Source organism: Orussus abietinus, unplaced genomic scaffold, assembly GCF_000612105.2.
Source record: "Orussus abietinus isolate OABI.00-Male unplaced genomic scaffold, Oabi_2.0 scaffold69, whole genome shotgun sequence".
NCBI lineage: Eukaryota > Metazoa > Arthropoda > Insecta > Hymenoptera > Orussidae > Orussus > Orussus abietinus.
Genome location: NW_019394275.1, coordinates 21,112 through 43,496, shown reverse-complemented (window position 1 = coordinate 43,496; position 22,385 = coordinate 21,112). Strand labels below are relative to the sequence as shown.

The following is a 22,385-nucleotide window of genomic DNA, read 5'->3' as shown; positions in this document are numbered from 1 at the left end:
TCGGAGAAAACGGGGTGGGCCAAGTGAACCAAGATTTACTCAGTTTTCGGCAACGGACCAAATGCAATTAATCGAGCGATGCTATATAATGAAAATTAATTTTCACGTGCAGACCAAAATATTCGGCAAATCGACCGCGACATCTTCTAAAATTAACAATCTAACCACAACTATTTAATTAATCGGAGAAAACGGGGTGGGCCAAGTGAACCAAGATTTACTCAGTTTTCGGCAACGGACCAAATGCAATTAATCGATCGATGCTGTACGAGGAAGTAAATGAATTTTCTCCCGTCCATACTCGTCATTCCTTGATATTAATTCCAGGGGAATTGATAAGACCCTCCTAAAAAGAGATTTATTAATTCCTCCATCATCGATCCTTCAAGCACCACAAGAGATTACAGGGGACCGGAGGCATCATCCCCGCCGCGGAATTCCGGCCACTCGCCTAATCCTCCCGCAAACCCGCTCGCGAATTTCGAATCCTGACCAATGCAGCCGGATCAGTCAGCTCGGTTCCTCGGCCTACCCTTCCACCACGGGAATGGCCGATACGGCTAATACCTCCCGTCCGTAAATTACCCGGAAGCGATAGATGGCCCTCCGCCCCCGGTTTTTAAACCCACCCTCGGCGGTCCAAAACCGCGAGAATCGCGCGGCCGAGATTTTCACCGAACAAATTTCCCACGACCCACTATCCCCAACGAAATAAAAAGACCATGAAAATTACCTCCGAAGAGATCTCCAAAGCTCCACGTGAACCAATTTCCTATAAAGTGGGAGGTACTCTGATTAAAAAAAAAAAAAAAAAAAATACCTAACGAGTCATGAAATATATATTTATCAAAAAATCGACACCTTATCATGGAGGCCCTAAGAAGGAATGCGATGCTCGTGAAATTTCATTTCTCGCAAAAAAAAAAAATATGTGATTTTGGTTCCAGTTTAGGTTGAATTGAAAAAAAAAAAAAAAAACTGTTGTTTGTCGAAAAATGAAATTTCACGACCATCGCGTTCTTCCTTAGGACCTCCATAATCACATGTTACCGTTTCAAATGATTCGGTGCACCCAGTTTGGAGAAAAGTATTATCAATATTTTGACGTATATGTATATAATGACCCTTTCATATCACCTTAAACAATAATGAGTTTCAATATAATTTTTTCTCCTTTCAATCAAACACGACGGAAAGCGAGGAGGGAGGGAGGGAAATGAAACTATTAAACATTATCGCCTTTTTCATACGTGAAAAGGAAGGCTTTCTGGGAAAATTTCAAAATCGATCCTCGACTCCACCTTGGCGTGCAAGTTAATCGGGCGTTATCGAGAAAGCGAGCGCTTAAACCGAGATTAGCGAGCCTGTCCCTCCCCGGAGGTACCCGAGAGTACAATGTCCGATGTACAGGGTATATAGAGGGCGCCGTTTAGGAGATTCGGTCGTAATACTCAAGGGGGGGGGGGGCTTAAATCGATTTCGACATTAATGCTGGCCGATCGAGCGAGCCGAGGGCCGATTTCGCCGATTCGCGTGCCCGAGCAAACATTTTCGGTCCGATAGAGACCACCCCCGAGGTCCTGTTTCGCCTCCTCTCGTCTGGTCCTTCTCTCTCGCTCTTTGAGCCAAAGGCCACCTTGACTCGATCAAAGCGCCATCTTTTTCCCTAGGCCGACTTAATCGGGAATTCCCTCCACCCTGGGAAGCCAGACGGATCATCGGCCGCGTTTTCGACGAGTCAAGAAACTCGGCAGAGTCTCGAGCCAAGTACACATTTTCGTTTTTCGAAAAAAAAAGAGAGAGAAAAAAAGAAAAATGTACCCACCCCGGATGAACACCAAAGAAAGTAGTTTCCTTCTGAAGGAATGAAATTTCGGGAGTTTCAAGACCGTCCGTAGGGTCTCCACAATCGCGTGTTAATTTTAGGCACTTTATCATTTATTATGTCGAATTCTCGAAGGACTGGTTTATCCGATATCCCTCTTCCCGGTTTCCCAAAAGAATTCCCCGTTTCCCGAATCGAGGTAGTTAGAAACGTGCCAAAATCTAATTTAAAGAGGCATTACATTGTCTCCCGGGACGAGCCCGCAACGTGTGCTCGCGAAGGAAAATGGAGGAAAACCGAGCGGCGCGAACTTCGCCGCCCGGTAGTTCCCAGCGGAGCCGCTAGGTGTCGCGTCGCTTTAATCGTGAAATACGGTTTCGCGCGTGCACGGGTCGCGGGGCCTTCCTTGTTACGCGGCTAATTCTCGCAGGAACCTCGCGGAGGCCCAGCGCCGGCTATCGTTCCGTATTTTAGTCCCGGTTAACGGACGCGACAGGTGCACCAGGCCACACGGCAGCTGTTAACGACATTTTTCGTCTCCACCAACGTGGAACGCCAGCGATACCGCGTTCGGGCCGATAGAGCCCGACCAATCGCGGCGCGCGCCCAACGGAATGCGCCAATAGCGCGAAACCCCCCAGACAAATTTCCCCTAGATCCTACCAGACCCGATCGGTGAGTAAATCATGCGCAGTAGGCTCGGTTTACTCCCCTTGGCGGGGAAAGACGAGAAGAAATGCCTAATTACCCGCTGGGGAAATTAATTACCCGGTGGAACCGAATTAATGGTTTATGAATTGTTAAGGTGAAGTGAAACCCCCTTCAAATTAGTCAATTCAAATACAACACTTTTTTTTTAAGGGTATTAGACCAAACTCTCCGAAACTTTGACACTCCTGATCATCTAAGAATTGTCCTGACACATTGAAAATTTTGATTTTTTAACAAACATTTTTTAACTCAGCTCAGAGCAGAACCAAAATGGCGTCGAGCTCTCATATTTCGATCGATATACAATTATCGAAGGCTCTGATATGACAATCGAAAGGGTCAGGACAATTTTACGACAATTTAGAACACTCGGTAATCGATAAACTCGCATTTGAACGGGATAAAGGCAAAAAAAGTGTTGTACGCGCTTCTATGCCAAAACGATGGGAATACGAGGTGTCTCGGAGTGAAAATTTAATTGGCCTGGAAATCACAGATGGCGCAGGGGGTCCCTCCGCAGTCAATTAGGGCCCCAGAAAGCACGAATCCAGATGATTTCTGGAGTTTTACTTGGATTTCTTTATAATTATTGTACGAAAACGACATGTGGAGTATGCCATTTGGTACAATACCCAATATAATTCGACCCAGCTGTCGATATAAAAACCCATGTACTATAATGTGCTTTTATTAGTCTGAATGTATAATGGGTTTAAGGTTAGAGCTCGGCTGTAAGAAAGGAGCGCGCTGATTGGTCGGCCGTCGTCCAATAGGAGGCGACACTGGCGCCAACCGGCCGATAAAACGCGGCGACCGGTTTTATGGCACGAGAGACCAGAGGAGACTCCAATGCGTACAACGCCTGACAGCTGAATTAATTGAAAGTTTTAAGGTAATTGGAATCAATAGCGCCGAGAGCGCGGACCGGAAAAGGGGGGGACGGAGGTGGGAACCAAACGAGCGGCCATTCTCGCAGTGAGCAGCGGCGCCATTTTGTCGAAATTACGGAGGGCAAAAAAGTGAAGCCGGCAGCGACACACGCGCCGACGAGGAAATTCAAAACTAACCAGCAACGACTCGGTCTCGCCGACGGCAGAATTCACGTCGAAACCCAACGCGACGAAACGACACCCCGGGGGCAACGTGAAACGCGCCGGAGGATTTGCAGGGACCTGCATTACCGCGCGCCATTTCTAAGGGAACGACGTCCCCCCTCCCTTTTTCCCTGGAAATAGTTCGAATTTCAAATTCCCGCATAATGCGCATCTCTGAAGCCCTCTCTACGTAAATCCCCCATTTGACCGATGTATGGCCTCGGAAAGTTAAATAAAAAGGAGAGATACTGTATAAACGGTTGCAAAACTGTTGCCGGGGTCCCGGACGATAATATTCTCCGCAGTTTTCATTATCGACTACGGTCTACCGGGTTGGAAATTTATTTTCTCAGTTTTTAGGAACTTTTTTCCACAGACGTTCGCCTGAGATTTTTCGATTTTTCGTGTTTCGCCTTAAATCGAGCCAGGTGTCGCTGCACTCGTACTACCCTTAAGGGGATGCGAAAGTGGCGTCCGAAACATCACTGGTTCATGAAATATTTCCACGAACTGGGTGTACCGAATCGTTTCAAACTTGACAATGTGAACATGGAAGGTAAAATGAAGCTCCTCACGCCCACGAAATGTGAATTTTTTCAAATTTTGTTTATAGACATTTTCAAAATTGTTTATGAAAATTGAAATTTCACGAGGGCCAGGATCTTCCTTATAGCCTCCATATTCGCATTGTCAGGTTCTAAACGATTCGGTACACCCAGTTTGGAGAGAAATCTGATAAAATCGCTCCGACGCCACTTTGACGTCGCCTTAAATCGAGCCACGTGTCGTTGTGTTTGTCCCTCCCTTAAGGCGATCGTAACGACGCGTACATTCACGGCGTGTTAACGAGAGAAACGATATCTAAGCCCTCCCCGAGGTGTAACTGCGGGAGCGGATCTCAAGCGTCGAGATTCCGGCAAACAGCGCGCCTCCTTCAGCCGAGTGGACGCGCGACATTAACGAAACCCGGAATTAACCTCAAAGGGTACCCCGCCGGGCATTTTCGACGGAACGATGCACTCGCCGAGGAAACTGCGCAAGCGAAAATTAAACCGACCCCGTTTTACCGCGTCTTGCGACCTGCACTTTAACCCCCTCCCCCGTATTTTAACAGCCAATGAACATGTTAATTTTCCTCCGTCGTAACTTATCTCCGAAGCGTAACTATTCGGCTTAAAGTAACCTCCCAAGAGACGGAGCGTTACCTTTACGTTTGTTAATTCATTCCTAAGAGTCTCGACATAACATAAATTTTAATTAAAAAAAATTTCATTAAAAAAAAAAAAACATTGAAACTTGAAATTATTTATGAAACTTTCCTCCAAACTGGGTGCACCGAATAATATGAAATCTCATCACCAAGGAAGAACCCCATGCTCATGCGATTTCATTTTTTAAAATAACAAACATTTACGGACAAAGTATATATGTGATAACTCTCTCTCTCTCTCTCTCGACTCGGACCAAATGAGAAAATGGTCGGCGGTTCTATTTTCCTTCTTTTTTCTTTTTTTTTTTATTCCCTCTCGTGCAGGTTGGAGCTATTGGATTAATGCCTCGTACACGATAGCATATCGTGACACAACGCGCGAAGCTGTCGTAACAAATCGACCGCAATTCGAGCCGGACCGAATAGCAATTTCAATGGGCGAAACGCACGCGAAACGCGGCCTAGCCGCACTAAATTTCTCGGCGGAAACGCGACTCTTTTCCCCGGGAAATCGGCTCGGGTAAAGACGTCGGCGGACGCGCGGAAAAGCGAATGGAAATCGGCTGAAAAATTCAGGCCCCTCGTTACCGGCGAAGCGAATTTACGGAATTACGACGGGAGATAAATCCCCCTACCTCCCCCTTACGTTAGCGCTCTTTCAATTCTGCAGTTTTAATGGACGACGGAAGTCGGCGGAGCAGTCCTTCGTCTTCGGTAATGTCAACCCCGGCGAACGATAATACATCTCGGGGAAAGAATTGCGGGAAAATTTACATTTTCGTGCCTAGACTTTCGCCTGGTGAAGTCTAGGAAGGTGGAGGTTCGCGAGGGGGAGGGAATTTCCCCCCGTTGGATTTGTTTATAGGGAAGATTTACACTTCAAATTAGAGAAGTTAGAAGCGCAAAATGACGTAAAACCGTATGTAACGAAGAGACAAGGAGATAAGGCGAAAATTGGAAATATGAAATATCGGAATGCTGATAAATTCACGGGGAAAATTCGCGAGAGGGAGGGAATTTCCCTCCGTTGGATTTGAAAACGAAGAGCGAAGGAGGAGACATTAAAGGATAGATAGGGAGATTTAAAGAGATGGAAGAACTGCGAAAAAAATTCGAGGCGTTGCCGAATACGAAGGAGGAAATATCGAAATGCTGATAAATTCACGGGGAAATCGAGGTCGGGTAGGTCGAGGAGGTCGAGAATGAGGGAGCGAAAGGTGGAAATGCAAAATAGGAGAGGAAGGTCCCAGCCGAGAAGCCCTCTTCGTCATCGGGCGTGCCGGGCGCCACACCGTCTGCGGTTTCCTCGTCGCCGGAAGCGGAAGAGGTTTCCCTCTGAGTGGAAAAGCGTCCCCCCGTTTCCTCGGAAAACCGTGTTGGCATCCCCCGGTCCAGCCCCTCTATTAAGATCGAGACTATCCGACCGTCAAACGTCGCGTCTGCCGTATAAACCGAAAATCCCCGGAACCTCCGCAATTAAATCTTCCCCTGGAAGAAAATTGGAAAATGCCCCCCGCCATCCTATTCGGAAAAAAAAAAAAACAAACAAAATAAGATAAACAAAAAAAAGATGCGTAAAATCACGGAAGATCTCCTGCGTCTATCGGACCTCTCTAAGGATCAAAAGGATAAGGACCGGTAATCAATTCCAGAAATTCTCACGCGGTTCTCTTGCAAATGAAATGACGTCAAATTATGAACTCGTCTTTTTTATGCCGCGGGTTATTTTTTTCTAATTTCTTTTTCTTTTTTTATTGCCATCGAATGCACTTCTCCTCGTCTTTGGCCGTCCCACCTCTTCGCCGGTGGCACGGTTTCCCAGTGACGGTCCTCAATTACAGAACACACCTCCCGGTAGTAATCATAAAGCCTCCGGATAACGGTAGAGCATTCCAAACAAGACTAGAATTCATATTATCCCCGGTGAGGAAACGGGGGCAACGAGAGACGCAAGGATCCGAGAAGAGGACGAAACTAGGACGAACTTCGAAACCGTCGAGGAGAAACAAAATGAAAGCCCCCCTAAGCCGTCGAGGACGTCCTCGTAAACGACGTGACATTGTTCTCGAATTATCGGGAGTTTTCGAAAGAGGTCTAAGCCGCGGAGGAAAAGAAATCCTGGGAAGGACAATTGCTTGGAAGACGTCTTCCTCGTTATGGAAGAATTTAGAAGTTCCCCTTCGCGAGAAAAAATTAATTCCTCACGGAGGAAGTGATCATTATTGTTATCGCGCGGCATTATCTCAACGCTGGATACTCACTTCAAGAATATATAATACATATATGTGATATATAATACATTTCTACGGTCAATGTCGAAAGCTCTGACAGAACGGTCGAAATGGGCTCTAGGTAGGTAATGGGATGTTGGGGACGTGGGGTCATATCCAGTCATATTCGGGGTCATATCCAAAGGGAACTTACCTTGATACTGTCGTAGCACGCGGTAACCCGTCCGTTCTGCACTTCGACGTTGGCTGGAGGGTGGGCGAATTTGCACTCCGTGTCCGGCCTGGTGCACTTGTTGCGTTGAAACTCTCTGCAGACCTCCAGCTGGAGCCACCGGGAGTCCTTTCCGTTGAGCAGGTTGTTCATGTTGACCATTGCCATGTTCGACTCGGTGCCCTGGGTCGGTTCTCCCTTTCTCTCTCTCTCTTTCTCTTACTTCTCTCTCAGAGACTGACTTTCTGTCGGATCGCTCGCCGAGCGGTATCTTTTCAACGACACGTTATGCTGGATGACTATACTTTCAATGAATTTCATAAGGCTCGCTCATTCGCTCCCCAGGCGCATCCTCGATCACGCACGACAAGCAGGACCCACTCCAAACGCTCCAAACACACACACACAACAGGCACTCAACAAGAATCGGAAGGTCCACCTCCGATCTCGCACCTTCCACCCTCTCTTTCTCACCTCATACGTACACACATTCCCGTTCCTTCCAGCTAACCAAGTCCACGCACACTTCGAGCGCCGTATAAGGACTGTGTGTAAACGCGTGTGTGGGCTACCCAGAGGATCGCACCCTGGACCGATCAGCAGGATCGGAACGCGCCAAGATCCGGCGCAAAGAAACGAGTCCCGGTCTTTCAAGATTACGGTGTCAGTGCTCTTAGAAGTATAGTGTGGGAGTTTGATCTCCTTCTCGCGAGGGACGACGTGGGTCAGACTCTGGAAGCTGGAATGTGTCCGAAATGACGACTTCCGGGTGTCCAGAGGTTTTCGCTGCCACTCCGAGTGGGTCAGCAGCAAGGACCTCGGCCTTCCCAGGAGCCACCAGCAGAAGGAACTTCCAGAATCAGCGAGCCCACACCAGGGGACACACAGTGTGGCCACGCTACTCTGTGTATCGCGGTCGTTTGAACCTCCCCAACTTCATAAACCCATTAGGAAGGTTGGCCCGTTCCCGATGAGGGGTCGGCAAGCGTCCCCAACTCTACTACACGGTGTGTCCACCCAGGGTGTCCCGTCCTTATACGGCGCCGACTCACGATTCAGCCTCTTTCGCCCTTGCCACAGACTCCGATCCTTCCTGGGGACCCGCACGAGACACCACAAGCGAATGTACTGATGAAAATACCCAATCTGGTCAGTGGTCCCCAAGGATCTTGGTGGCTGGCTGGTTCCCGACGCGGCCGCGTGGTGGCACTCGCGACGAATCGGCTGATCGCGCTCTCAGTCGGCGGCCGACCTCCGTAGGGTCAACCTCGTGCTGCGGATCTTGCCGGTGGCGCCTCTTGCGGCGTGGTTCTCCCTTCGGGGCGTTCCTGGTTAGGCCTTAACCTCTCAGGGGGTCCGGGGCGGAACTTCCGAGTCTCGGCTAGGCCGGAAGTCGAAGCGAGATAGGCCGTGGACGAAGCGCTGCCTCGGCGGTAGTGCTGAGTAGGCCGGCAGGTGGCAGTGGCGGCGGTCAAGATGGCGGCGAAGCGATTGGCTCAAGCGAAGGACCGGAAATCGAGTAGAGGGGAGGAGAATGCGAGTTGGACGACGAAGCGAGATGGGCACAGGTGGGGTTATGGTCGGACCGGGGGGAGGAGGGGGCTGCGAGCTGGCGTTACGTCACTTCCGTTTCTCGGGTCTACGTCATTTATTCGGCACGCTGCTCCTGCTGCCTCTTGCGGATCAACTCCGAAGCTCCTGGTCTGCAACAGAAAGGGAAGGATGGTCAGACGCTGCGAAAATTAATGAAACTTAAAAAAGAAAACCCCATATAAGGTCGGACCGCATATCGACGGCGAAATTAATACTCATTTTCTGGAATGTTTTCTGATTGATCCTGTATAAATAATTAATAAACGAATAAATAGTACCCTGTACACGGTCGGACCGCATATATCGAGGGCGAAATTACTCCTGAAATTAAAAACCAGCGCTTTTAGGGGTTATGCCCCGTATTCAGTTCTTCGAGGGCGAATAAATATCTGACAGGAGAGAAGGAGAGAAGAAAGGAGCGAACGAGGAAAACTGGTAAATCCTCCTTTTCACCATCCCTTAATAGGCAGATAGGAACGAGCCCGGTGTGTACTCCTTTTATGAATATTCGCGTCAATGGCCGCAATCTTTTCGCGGGGCCTCCCCCGTACAGGGAATTCCGATAGATCATTTGGAGAAAAGTAAAAGAAAAAGGAGGAGACGGAAAGAGGAGGAGAGAAGGGGGCAGCGGGGGAGGAAAACTCGCGGGGCATTCCACGGTTGCAAATCTGCCGGGGAGGAAAAAACCAAGACGGGAGGAAGGGGAGGGAAGGGGAGAGGAAGAGAGAGAGAGAAGAGCCTTCCTCGGCACGCAGCTTTTCCGACTCCGAACTCGCCGGGGAAACCCTCTTTCAGAACTCCAGCCACTCGACTCTCGATGAATCGAAAGCTCTTGCCAGAGGACCGGCGGGTTGTCTTTTCGGAAATGGGAAAGAGGGGAGGAGGAAAAATGGAAAAACATCCGAGTGGACTTTTACGCGGCCATTGAGAGGACGCGAGGCCGGAATTTTCCCGGGACTCGGCCGAAAGTAAGTCTCCGTTTGTCCGGGAAAAAGCTCGCCGAAGGCAATTACATACGCGGTAACATGGCAGGAATGAACAATCACTATTGTTGAACACGTATAGCACGTTAGATTTGAAACTAAATTGCTTACTACTAAATTGCTTTGAAACTAAATTGCCACTAGATTGCTTAAGGGGATGTCAAAGTGGCCTGAAGAGCTTTTGTTTATACAACTTTTCACCCAACTCGGTTTACCGAATTGTTTGAATCTTTACGACGTGAATGGGGAGACTATAAGGAAGGTCCTGAAACTCATGAAATTTCAATTCTTTTCAAATTTGTTTATAGGTATTTTAAAAAATAGTTGAGAAAAAATTAAATTTCACGAGTTTCAGGACCATCTTCATTTGTGAGACGTCTTTTGTTTATATAATTATCTTTAACTTAACTTACTCGATGAGACCTACACCAACTTGCCGGAAGACTAGGCCCGCGAGATTTTCTAACGAAAAGTCTTTACAAAAAAAAAAAAAAAACCATTTCCCAAAAGGGAAGAACCGCGCCGGCAAGTATCGTTGGGAACTTTTTAATAAAACCACTTTTAGCTCATAACTTCCCAAGAAATTCTCTTTTTATCCAAACTCATGTAATATCAAAGATGGCCGCCGAGCGTCTTCCGCTCGCGGAAGAAGAAGCAGGAATGTCGGGATGTTAAAATCGCGGGGCATTTCTTGCGGAACTCTCGAGGAAGTTCATCCACGGGCCAGGGCGACTCCATCGAAAGTAGCCCAGGAAAGAGGAGGCGAAATGCTCGGAGGGGGTCTTTGTCGCAATTTCCCGCGTGCAAGTAAGCCGCTTAGGAAAAGTGGCGTCGCGTCTTTTCCGGAAGAGTTGAAAAGCCCTTTCCCCCTTTCCTCGACGGCCTGGGACGCGTTTCACTCGAAAATCCGCTCAATTTTCAATCGGCTCGATCGAGAGCAAAGCCGAGACTTCCTTTTACCTTTAACATCGAGAAAGTGCATCTCGGAATTCAATTATCATTAGAATAATTAGGCTCGGGTAATTAGTCGACCTATTCCCCGGTATTTTCAATACGAGGTCGATTCTTTCTCTCCCTTTTTTATTTTTATTTTTTTTATACAGACGACGGATGGTTATTAATCATCGAGATGGACAGATTAAATGCTAATTAGCTTGCACTGATTCTCCCGCAAGTACAATGTTTGGAGGTTTTCCTTTATCCCTCTCATTTTTTTTTTTTTTACCAATCTTGAGCGAAGGTCGCTCAACATGTCGCGGCGAAAAGTCATAGCTAACTAAAAGGAGGTTTATGAAAAAATATTTTTATAATTGTTACATTGAAAGATCCAGTTCTCACCCGCGGGAGATTTTTCATACATTTTCAAGTACATTTCGATACTCTGTGTAACTTTTCCTTTTACGACTCTTAACGCAGAAAAGGACGTAACTCGAGGTGGAATTGACGTATCGGGTTTTTGTTTACCAATTTTGCGGTAACAAATGGCAGAATCGAGGGAACGCAATTCCGCTGGTTACAATTTGGTGCACGCTTGCATGCGGAATCGCATTTAAAAATGGAAGGACTTTTTTAACAGCACCTCCGTACAGAGGGAACCGCAATACTCCGGTAAATTAGTTCCGCGCAATGTTAATTAACCCGGGCGACAAAATGTTTTGTCGTTAGTTAATTCGAGCCTGAAGGGAGAATTAGCCGGGATATTAATTGGGTACGAACGAGGGTTACCGCAACGAACCTCGTTTATTCCGTTGACTTGCGTGGACGAAATAGTACTCGAGGTGTAGTACGTGCAGAAATAGTACCCTGATTAAGTTCTGCCAGGCTGAGAACAATGGCCGCGAGCCTTCGCCAAAAAACGCCTAATTACAGAGCCGTATGCCGACATAACACGCGTCCTTTAGCAATTATCATTTCACGTGGCATCTTTTTTAATGAGCCTGCACTCCGGTTACGTAATCGCACGTGTCGCGTTCACTTCCTAAGATCGATTAAAGAGAGAAAGCTTTCGAGGACGTCGGCATAAAAATGCGCATTATATCGTTCCAAAGACAATATCCAATATCTAAATAACAAACGCAGTCTGAAATGAAAGTTACGTCCGAGAAAAAATCCAAGAAATCCAACATGGCGGCCGCCACCAAGTAGGCACGAGACCGAAGGCGTCGAATATTTCAAGGCCGTCTGCAATCACGTTTCGAATTAATTTCCATTTATTTCTCCCCTCATACTACTCGCACAGTCTGATTATGAAATTAAATGCAAGAGGATCTTTAAGAGAGTAATTATTATTTATCTTCTCTGAAGAAGTGTACATGTTCGAAGAGCGACTGAACCTTCACCTCATATACACACGTAGGGAAAAAAAATGAAATTAACGAAATTGTTCAATCGAGTGCATTGGTCAATTTCAGAAAATGTTCATATGGAGTGAATCAACAAATCTCTGCGCGTAGATAACATTTTTTTTAGATGATCACCCTTCGAGGATCGATAAGACGATTAAGGTGTCATTGTATGTCAAGGGGTTACGTTAGAGCGAATACTTATCTGATAACACTTTTCCTCAGAATTTCAGTGATTTTTTTACGTTGAGAAAAAATAAGGTTACAGGCCGTGATTCTAGGGAAGAGGGCCAGTGGGTTATCGGGGTAAAGTTTCGCGCCCGAGGGCCGAAATCTGGAGCCCTTCGAGGATCGATACGACGATGACGAGGACGTCATCCACTCTCCGGCGTGACGCCGTTGACGAGCGAAGAAAAGAGGGCCCGAACCGAATCGATATCTCGACGAGTCGATACGCAGTATCGTCGCACCCCTCTGTCGGTCCTGCTCCCCGATGGAAACTTCCCCAAGGCTCCCAAACTCCTCGACCAACCCCCAAACCACGCGCCAAATGCGGATGCACCAGATTTCTCGCTGCAGAGCTCACTGATTTAAATATCCATGAACATTGAGACTATTAAGGCGATATGAAAGGGTCATTCTATATATAAAACCTGAAAATGTTCATAAAATCTCAAACTGAGTGCACCGAATTATCTGAAACTTCAACACGTGATTACGGAGGCCCTAAGGAAGAAGGCGATGCTCGTGAAATTTCGTTTTCCCGTAAAAGTGTGATCTTGGTTCTAGTCTGGGGTAAGTAAAAAAAATTTTTTCGTGAAATATGAAATTTCATAACCATCACGTTCTTCCTTAGGGCCTTCCTAATCGCGTGCTGAAGTTTCTAATGATTCGGTGCACCAAGTTTCACCTTAAGGTGATATGAAAGAGTCACTTTGTATATGTTATCTCTATATAAGGGTCACTCTATATATGAACAATGTGATTTTGTCTCTAGTCTAGGCTAAATCAAAGAAAGAAAATTGTTTGAAAAATGAAACTTCACGAACATCGGGTTCTTCCTTAGGGCCTCCATGATCACGTGTTAACGTGTCAAATGACTCGGTGCCAGTTTAGAGAAAAATTTCATTTTTTTCAGATTTTATGTGTATATAGAGTGAGACTTTCATATCACCTTACGCACTAATCGAGCAGATATCCCGCTGGAGACGAAAGGAAATAAAATGTAGAGACCCGTAAAGTGTTCGGTTTATGTACAAATAATTCGGCACCAGTTTGCAGAAAAATTTCATAAATATTTTCAGATTTTATATATATATATAGAGTGACCCTTTCATATCACCTTACGCACTAATCGAGCAGATATCCCGCTGGAGACGAAAGGAAATAAAATGTAGAGACCCGTAAAGTGTTCGGTTTATGTACCGAGAGGTCGCGTAACATCACGCCGCGGGTCATGGAGGAAATAACGCGTGCATTTGTTTACGGGAACGCGTGCCGTAAACCCGGGGTACCGTGCACGTGGTTCGATGCACCCTCGTTTCGATGCACGCCATTCTATCGACGTCTCGCGGCCCGTAAACCTCCCCTCAAGCCTCGTAACCCGAAACCGGAAATTTTTATTTCTACCCTCGGTCCAATTCCCTTACACCGCCATATTGGTTTAGCCGGGCGCGAGTACTCTTTCACGTATAAAATGGACATTTGAATTGTAAATTCGGTACTCGCGCCCGGGAATCGGAGGTAATGGGATAGAGAGAGCCCCGCGACAAACCTCCGGTAATTATGCAAATTCCAAGTGACGATAATGGGAAAATTCAGGAAAATAAGGACATATACTTCGGCGGTATTCGTAGCACTTCCCCTTATCCCATCCCTCCCCCAATTTTTGAGTACATCACGATTACAAGGGTGTAAATCCGGTGAGATCCCTCGGGAGGGATGAGAAATATTAATCGACACGGCGGTGATAACGATATCTCTCCACTAGGATCTGGAAAATGGCGAAATCCCGCGTATTTGGGTTTCGGTCGGGAACTCTTGGTTTTCTTTTTTCTTTTTTTTTCTCCGTTATTAAATCGGCACGTCACGGGGAAATCTCTTGAATTTCGGATCCACGAGGAGTAATCAATTACGGGGGTAATGCATTTCCGGGGAAAGTCAATTTGCAATTGATCTCGGGACTAATGAGATAAGGCCGATCTCCGAGTCCCCGATTAAATCGTCCAGCCCGATGCCCGGACTTTATATACAGCCTTTCGATACTTCTAATTAGGGCTTGTTATCCCGAAAACGAAGTATCCCGATTAGCGCCGCCGAAATTCAATTAGTTCATTTAATCGGCCCTAATTACGACGCCGGCTGACTTTCCGCCCTGGCCCGTCCCGGTTATTTCATTTAGTTCATTTCTGTTTTTAACTTCGACCACGCCGGAGATAAGTTTCATGAACGATTTACTCATTACATCTCACTTTCACATCCCCTCATGACCCTAGGAAATTCCCATATCTCGCGGTTGGCAAAAACAATGGGAATATTAATTATTAATTATTTCATCTCGGTTCTTCCATCCTTAACTTGTAAATATGAAATCGATATCCCCCTCATTGATTACCCCTTCCCCACGTAAAATCTTCTCCTTTTAGAATTTCTTCCATTTTGACACTTTTACTTCCGGTGGGGGGAAATAATGGGAGGGTGTCATTATTAAGTTAATTTCGGCTCCAGGTTTTTATTTCATTTCTGGTCGCTTATGTGTTCGGCTCGACAACTCAGGATTTAGAGATCTGCCGTTGACTTTTGACAGTCATCTGACTCCTGACTTTTCACTTCCGGTTTTGAGTTTCAAAGGGCCGATTACGCCGCCCTTATCCGGCTTTCCTGGTAATCATTATTTTGGTACCGCACGTAAGTGGGGTAAGGTGGAGTGATTTCTAAAAGAGTCAAAGACCTTTTCGTGGGCCAGGTAAAGTGCGATCGGATGGTTAGACACCTGCTATTAGGGTTCCCTAGGACGTTTAGGGTCCCTAGGTAGCGTTCCCTAGGTAGGTCTATTATAACCAGGGATTCTCGCCGACCTGCTCGCATGTTCGCCCCCTGACAAAGGGACTTTTTTGTTCCCTTCTAGTCGCAGGTATATCCCAAAAGCCAAACTCGCAGGTACATCTCCTGAGGGATCGTCCCTCACCTGTTTGTTGAACCCACGGGTCATGATTCGTCACTACAAATCTTCATTGGAACCTTTTCAGGGGGAAATGACGAAACTAGACTTTAACAGCCTCGGTAAACCTCTGACAGTAATTCCAGCTCTGACAAAGGTTATAAACCCCTTTTCATAATTTTCACATTCCCTTAACACTCGATTTATTAATAAAGAGTGCTAATTCCTGCCCTGACAGATAAAAATGCCATTGAACCACAGAAATATTTCATTAAGTCGAGGAATAATTACTGCATCCAATTTATTATTATTTCAATTAACGAAATATTTCATTCCTCCTATTCGTAGTAACATATCGGTTCGATGACGCTTTTTCTCCTTTTTTCCTTTATATCATGAAATAAGTTGAAAAATGAACCCTCGTCAATTTCAAGACCCCCATCGGGACCTTCACAATCAGCGTTATTCGGTGCATCCAGTCTGGAGAACAGTTTTGTCAATGTTTTCACGCTTCGATATATAGAATGACCATATGGGCGAAATTCCCCTGACCGTGCAGGCAATACTCGACCAAACGTCGGGCGCCTTTAGGCGCTCTTAGTAGCCGAAGGATTAAGAAGTCTCGCTCTCGTTAGATCAATGGGCAAGCATTTTTCATACGGCAAACGAAGAGGGGCCGTCAAATTGACGCGAATCTCCAAGAAAAGAGTTCAGCCTTCGTTTGCTCGGCAATTGTTTCCATCGAATAACTCTTCGGTGCTCTTCGGTGCTCTCGTTCCGCTCCGCTCCGTCCGTCGATCTCAGCTCGACGGGACAAAGTCTCAATCCGATATATATAAATGTGGACATATATATACGTACGTATACGTCTATATATATATACATCTCGGTACCAAATGAACGCAGTCGTCCAACTGTCGTTGATATGTTTCTTACGCGTTGATTTCCCGTCTGAAAACACGTCAGTAAGAGGAGCGATTCAAGATGGCGGACGCGGCGGTGTTCGTGGCCTCGCCATAAACTCGACTTTCACGTACACGGGTCGCCGCCAGTCGATATATCCGACGATCGATCATTGCCCCTCGTTGGAGTCGATTCTGCCCGCGGTGACCGACCCAACCGAGAGCCGCCATCTTGGATTCTCCGACAACCTCGATCGCGGATAATTTGACGAAACGTTAATTAATTAGAAATGTAATTAGATACGTGAAGAAGATTGTAACGGACAGGGTGTATGGATTATTATTTACGGGTTTTGAGGCAGAGTGGAAGCCTCTCAGGGCTTTTTGGGGATTTTAATATTTCGCCTATTATTAGGTGTACGACTTTCCTTCCGCCGCTTACCGCTAAAGCCATCTATGGGAAAACGGCGGAAGCAAAGTTGTACACATAACAGATCGGGCAGAGTTTAATGAAATATTTCTAAATATTTTCACTTCTTGGTACGTATACATCGGACTTTCATATCACCTTAAGGGAATCGTATCTGAAAGGGAGGAGGACGCGATGGACCCTATTCGGGGACTCGGTTCGATAGGCTATCGATTTCATCTCTGCGATTAGGCGATTCGCGGAGACAATACCAATAGCGGGGATCCGATCTAGCCGAGGCGTTTTCCAGAGGGGACAATGGCTCGACGGTTCCATTACGGCCACGGGCTCAAAGGTGCGAACAATTAACGACCGGAGAACGTCGTTAGGTTACGTTAGGTGAGGCGAGGTCCAGCCGAGAGAGATTCCCTCCTCTCTCCCTCTCGCACCCTCGGCGTCCTCTCGGTTCTCTCCTTTCCCCTTATTTTCGCCCCCCGCCCGAGCCGGGACCGGTTTCTTGACGTAATTCGTCGGTGCGAGCAAGGAGAAAGAGAGAGAAAAAAAAAATGAAGAAAAATGGGGAGAAAGAGAAGGGGAGAGTAACGGCAGGGAGGGAAAGGAGGAGATACACGGAGATTGGAAGAAAAGACGGGGGAACCGAAGACTGGGAACCTAAAATCAATCGGAAAAATCGGCACGCTGCTATCGATTCGTCTTTATCGACCTCGCAGCTGATAACACCCCAGAGGAAACAAATCAGCTCTCATCCCTCCCCCGTAAGAAAGAAAGAAGTAAAAAAGTTGGTCATAACTCACTCGGTTAAAGGGTTACCGCCGAAGGTAACCCTTTAACCTCGTGGCCGCCCAAAAAGAGAGAAAAAGGGGTGGAAGAAAAAAAATAAGAAAGAAAATTAACAACACGGCCGAACCAATATGGCGGCCGCGTCGAGACGACGCGTACCTATCAAAGGCCTCTCGTTCGCTCGGAAGGAGGAGGAAAGCGAGAAAGGGAGATGGAAAAGGAGTACGTGAGGAATCATAAACAGCGGTGGGACGGGGGTTAAGGGGGGAGAAACACGAGAGAAAGAATGAACGCGCGAAAACCGTTCTTGCCGGCATTGTCTCGCAAACTTTATTACCGATCGGACGTTAACGTCGCTACGACCAATCGCATTCCCAGAATACAAATTGGATGTGGGGGCTTACGAGTCGAGTCCTGGCAGGGGGCAAAGATGATTTAAAGCCACCTCTCCGAGGATTGCGACTCCTCTGAGAGAGTACCAAGGTATGTCCGACAAACCAGCGTTAAAACCAGCCAGTCGGCTCCTTAAGCCCTTAAAGCGATACGAAAGGCTCATTCTATATATATGAAACGTCAAAACATTAATAAAACTTATCCCCGAAACTTAACCCATTCAGGGTTATACTATGGGCCCATACGTTTGGTCGAATATTGCTTGGACGTACTCGGGAAATTCGCCCTTACGCCAAGGAGCTTAGCGTCGAAGGGGTTAACACGTGGTCATGGAGGCTCTAAGGAAGAACCATCGTGAAATATGAATTTTCGAGGAAACTTTTCTTTCATTTGGTATTAATTATAACGAAAAGTAACATTATTCGGCGCACTCAATTTGGGGAAAGGCTTTATATCTTGAGGTTTTATGTATATAGAACGACCTTAAACTGCTCTTCGCTCTTGCGATGCCCCACGACAAACATTATTCAATGCCCGGCTTAATTGCAACGTCCTCCCTCCAGGAATCTCGAAAAGGATCGGATTAAAGAGAGAAAAGGAAGACTGGAATGATCCAGGGCGGAAGCAGAAGTTCGAGCTGTATATCGGTAGATTAAGTCGAATCTACGCCGTAACGAGTTCCTTTACTTATCTTCCTTGCAAGTCCACCCGGGTGCGCCCAGGAAACTCGAAGTAGTACCGAACTCTTCCCCGAGTCGAGTCGTTTAGGTTTTCGTCGACGTACGTCCGGTAGGTTGAAGCTCAATTAGAGGGAAATTCCTGGCGCCGCTAAAAGCGGTCTTTGTCTACTACAAAAGCCCAAGAGAAGCTCCGTATATCTACGGCCATTCGCATTTTCAAAGAGGGACGCGCTCCTTGTCCGAGTTCTTCCCTCGAGGAAGGGATTGAAATTCCGCCACCCTCGGCAAAATATTCCACCGAAGCTTCAGTTACATCTGGGACGTAACTTAAGAAGAGATCCATGATTTGGAGAAGAAAGAAAAAGAAAAACGCCAGGACAAAACGGGTTACCTCACGACTTCACGTCTTAAATCGAAATTACCATACACGTATATCCCATAATAATGTCATGAAATCTCGGATTTTCTTTCCAACGATTAAGCTTTCGAGTTCTGCAGGAATGATATGCAGATATGGTGTAATTTCAATAATTATTTCGTTAACAATGCGCATTTCCACATATGCCGATAGCGTGTAACCGATATGCTTCCTAACCGAAGGGTCCCAGGTTCAAATCCCGAAGGAACCAAATTTTTTTTTTTTTCAGTGCTAACGCACAATCTAGTCACATAAACGAATCTTCCGATGTGAAGGGTGTAAATTTTACAGAGGTTATGAATTATTAATTTTAAATTAATAAGCGGGCCTATGCTCGCGTATGCAGCTTCGGTGCCCTAAAAACGGCGAAATGGCCGACGGAATCGATTGGTTGTCCCCGACCAAATCCTCGCTCTTCTTCCCCTGGGCCCCTCTTCGACGCTCGATGAAATTAACTTATCGACGGACGGTGTCGTCGTTAATGGGAACCAGCCCGCGGGATTTGGCAAAGCGAGCCATTCTCACGGAATGGCCGCGATTAGAGAGAAATGCGAGCCCTTCCGTCACGTTTCCAAGAGCGGCATTGCTTGGCGAAAATACTTCGAAGACGAATCTGCATTTAATGGAATTTTTAATAGCAATAAACCCCTAGTCGGGCATCAATAATGACGATTCCTGATAATCATATCCGAAAAATCCCGACAGGCCGAACTCGAGCCCTGCGACCTCCTTTTCTCTGTACTGACAATAAGAAAATTTCAATTCTCTACTATTCTCAATAGAGGCAAAACAGCGAAATATAGGTTTTATGTGCGCACCCTGATGAGAATAAAAAATGGATTTTCTACGTGAAATTAAGGTGATATGAAAGGATCACGCTTATTAAAAGCTTAATATAGGCGGCCAGCTCTGACGAGAATTATACATATGCAGAATGACCCTTTCATATATGTCGAAAAATGTCAAAAAGTGTGTATATATATTTTCGACATTTTCCGACATATATAGGCGGCCGTCCCTGGCAAGAAATAATTTAGGAGGGCAAAGAGAGTCGAAAGGTGGACTCGGGAGTGCCAACTGTCGCACCTAGGACAGCAGCGGGACGTTTTCAAGTAATTAGAAGTATGTTTTGTCCACGGCCGGCATATTGCCGAGTGTCCTGGGTTGGATATTGCGAGGGTAGATTCAGAGCCCTTCCGGGGAAAATTCCCGTGGGTCTGGATATCCGACTCGGCATTAACCTGCCACCGGCATCTGCGCCATCCCGACATACGCGCTTACGCGCATGCAAATTTTGGGAAAATTCAATTTCTAGTTAAACACCGCCTTCAACTCGCGGGAATCCCGCCTGGCCCTCCGCGATATCGGGAGGGAGAAATGATACGGAATGATAACACATAGGTCCACCAGCGAGGGCTCTATCCCCGGGAAAGCGATTTTCCAATCTGCAAAGCTGCGAGTTTTCCCCGATAACCAATGGCGACTTCGGAGCTTCTGACCGCTTTCGAGATAATTATTATATATANAATATATAAAGAAACGTCAGGAAACTCGAAAGAGTAAGCGGAAATTAATCTCAGACAATTAACCAATTTGCATCAAAAGGAAGTTAGGACAGGGTCCTTATCATGAAATTTCAGGCTGAGTGATAGTGACCAAGAAAATTCAGTGTACATATATATACACGGTAATGGTGAAAATGGGTTAATGGTTACTCGCATTAACGCGAAAATATCAAGGAATTAATTCTCCGTGGAAAATCATTAATTTTATTTCATTTCCGTCGGAAGTGGTAATCGTCCGAGGGAGACGATTCAATTTTGAGAAAACCCCCACGGCGTTTGCAAAATTGTATTTCCCGGGGAAAGTTGAGCTCGTGGCCCCCAGGGGTCCGAGGATCCGTATACTCTCGAATATTTATACTTTTTTAATCGGGAATTCCGCACCGCGGCCGGGAGGAAAAAGCAAATTCGAAAGCGGCGCGCGACCGTCTCACCTGGTAATTGGACGTTCTAGAAATGCATTATTCACGATCGCACCTCGTCGACCTTATTTGGGGAAAATGGCCCCGCGGTTCCTGGCCACTTAAATGGGAAAATAAACTATTTATGACTTGTTCATTTATTTATTTTCACCGCGGGAAAAAAAGTTTCTCGCGCAGGTACGAGGGCGGAAAAGCCTCGCGCGACGCCCCAATGAATAATTAACAAAAAAAAAAAAGCGAGAGAAAAAAGGAAAAAAAATGAAAAAGCGAGCGGGTGAAATCATTCCCCGGATTCCGGAAACGGCGATTATCAAAGCGACGCGATCTTATGCTCGTTAATTGTCTTATCAATATTCTGACTTTCTTGTACACACATATATATGACACTTTCATATCACCATAAGAACCAATTCTTAAGCCTCCACCTCGCCACAATTGATGTGTCCCGCCTATTCGCAACCCTTAAAAGAAGATCCTGGCAAATGATTTTTTTACCCAGTACACCTCGCAAACGTCCTAGAGGATGCACTATCCACCGATAACTGCGACACACCCTGTACGTCCCCCCTTGCCCCCATCCAGCCTCTCATCCCACGTTATATTATTCTCGAATGGTCGTCAATTCGTCACGGCCATTCAAGGTCCGTCACTATGTGTGAGGCAACGTCGACATTCGTGTACACATATGCATTCGCTTGTTAACACGCGAGTGCAAACAAGTACCGGCTCTTGTGTGTGTGTGTGGGAGGGGGCTCCCACTCTATGCACGCGCACGCGTTTTCCATAGGCCCACGCAATTTCAACGAGCTCGTGCATCGGCCCGCTCAGGGTCGGCAACGCAATGTTTCATATTCTGCGACTGCACGGCATGCATAAAGCGACCGTAAAACGGCCGCGAAAGATGCCTAACGAACGCGGGAACTCGGCGATGTCGATAGAACGATATCAACTTCAGCTAACGTAACGATGTCAACGTTAGGGTAACGTAAACCGAAGGATATCAAGGTTAGGTAACGTAAATGTAACCATATCTATTTTAGCTAACGTAAACGTAACGATATCAACGTTAGGATAACGTAAACCGAACGATATCAACTTTAGTTAATGTAAAAGTAACGATATCAATGTTAGCTAACGTTGATGTCGTTACGATTACAGTCGACAACCAATTATTTTCAGGTATTAATGAAGCATAATGCCCAGTTTCAATAGTATTTTTTTTTTAATACATAGTGGAGGTATGAAATAGTCAACAAAACGCTGTCGAATCGTTGCTAATGTTGATATCGACGGTTTCTCAAGTTCCGGTCGGTAGCCAAATTATTAGTTGCCCGTATTAATGATGCATGATTAATTTCAATAGTATTTTTTTTTTTAATTCATAGTGGAGGTATGAAATTGTTCAACAGAACGCTGTCGAATTGTTGCTAATGTTGAT

The 22,385-nt window shown here is 46.3% G+C and overlaps 1 protein-coding gene across 6 annotated transcripts in view; it reads right to left on the bottom strand.

The window, feature by feature from the left end:
* The window catches only part of LOC105694863, a 246,339-nt gene that overhangs the window by 203,275 nt on the left and 20,679 nt on the right, over window positions 1-22,385 (bottom strand). For 5 of the 6 annotated variants that reach the window (XM_012415957.1, XM_012415974.1, XM_012415994.1 and 2 more), the window contains exons 2-3: window positions 8,424-8,985; window positions 7,265-7,553 (exon numbers count right to left, since the gene is read on the bottom strand). In XM_012415957.1, the coding sequence (XP_012271380.1) occupies window positions 7,265-7,450 (186 nt within the window). In that variant the 5' untranslated portion in view covers window positions 7,451-7,553; window positions 8,424-8,985. Of the gene's footprint in view, window positions 1-7,264; window positions 7,554-8,423; window positions 8,986-21,442; window positions 21,486-22,385 lie in introns of those variants that run through there. The other variant, XM_012415966.1, reaches the window with a different exon arrangement.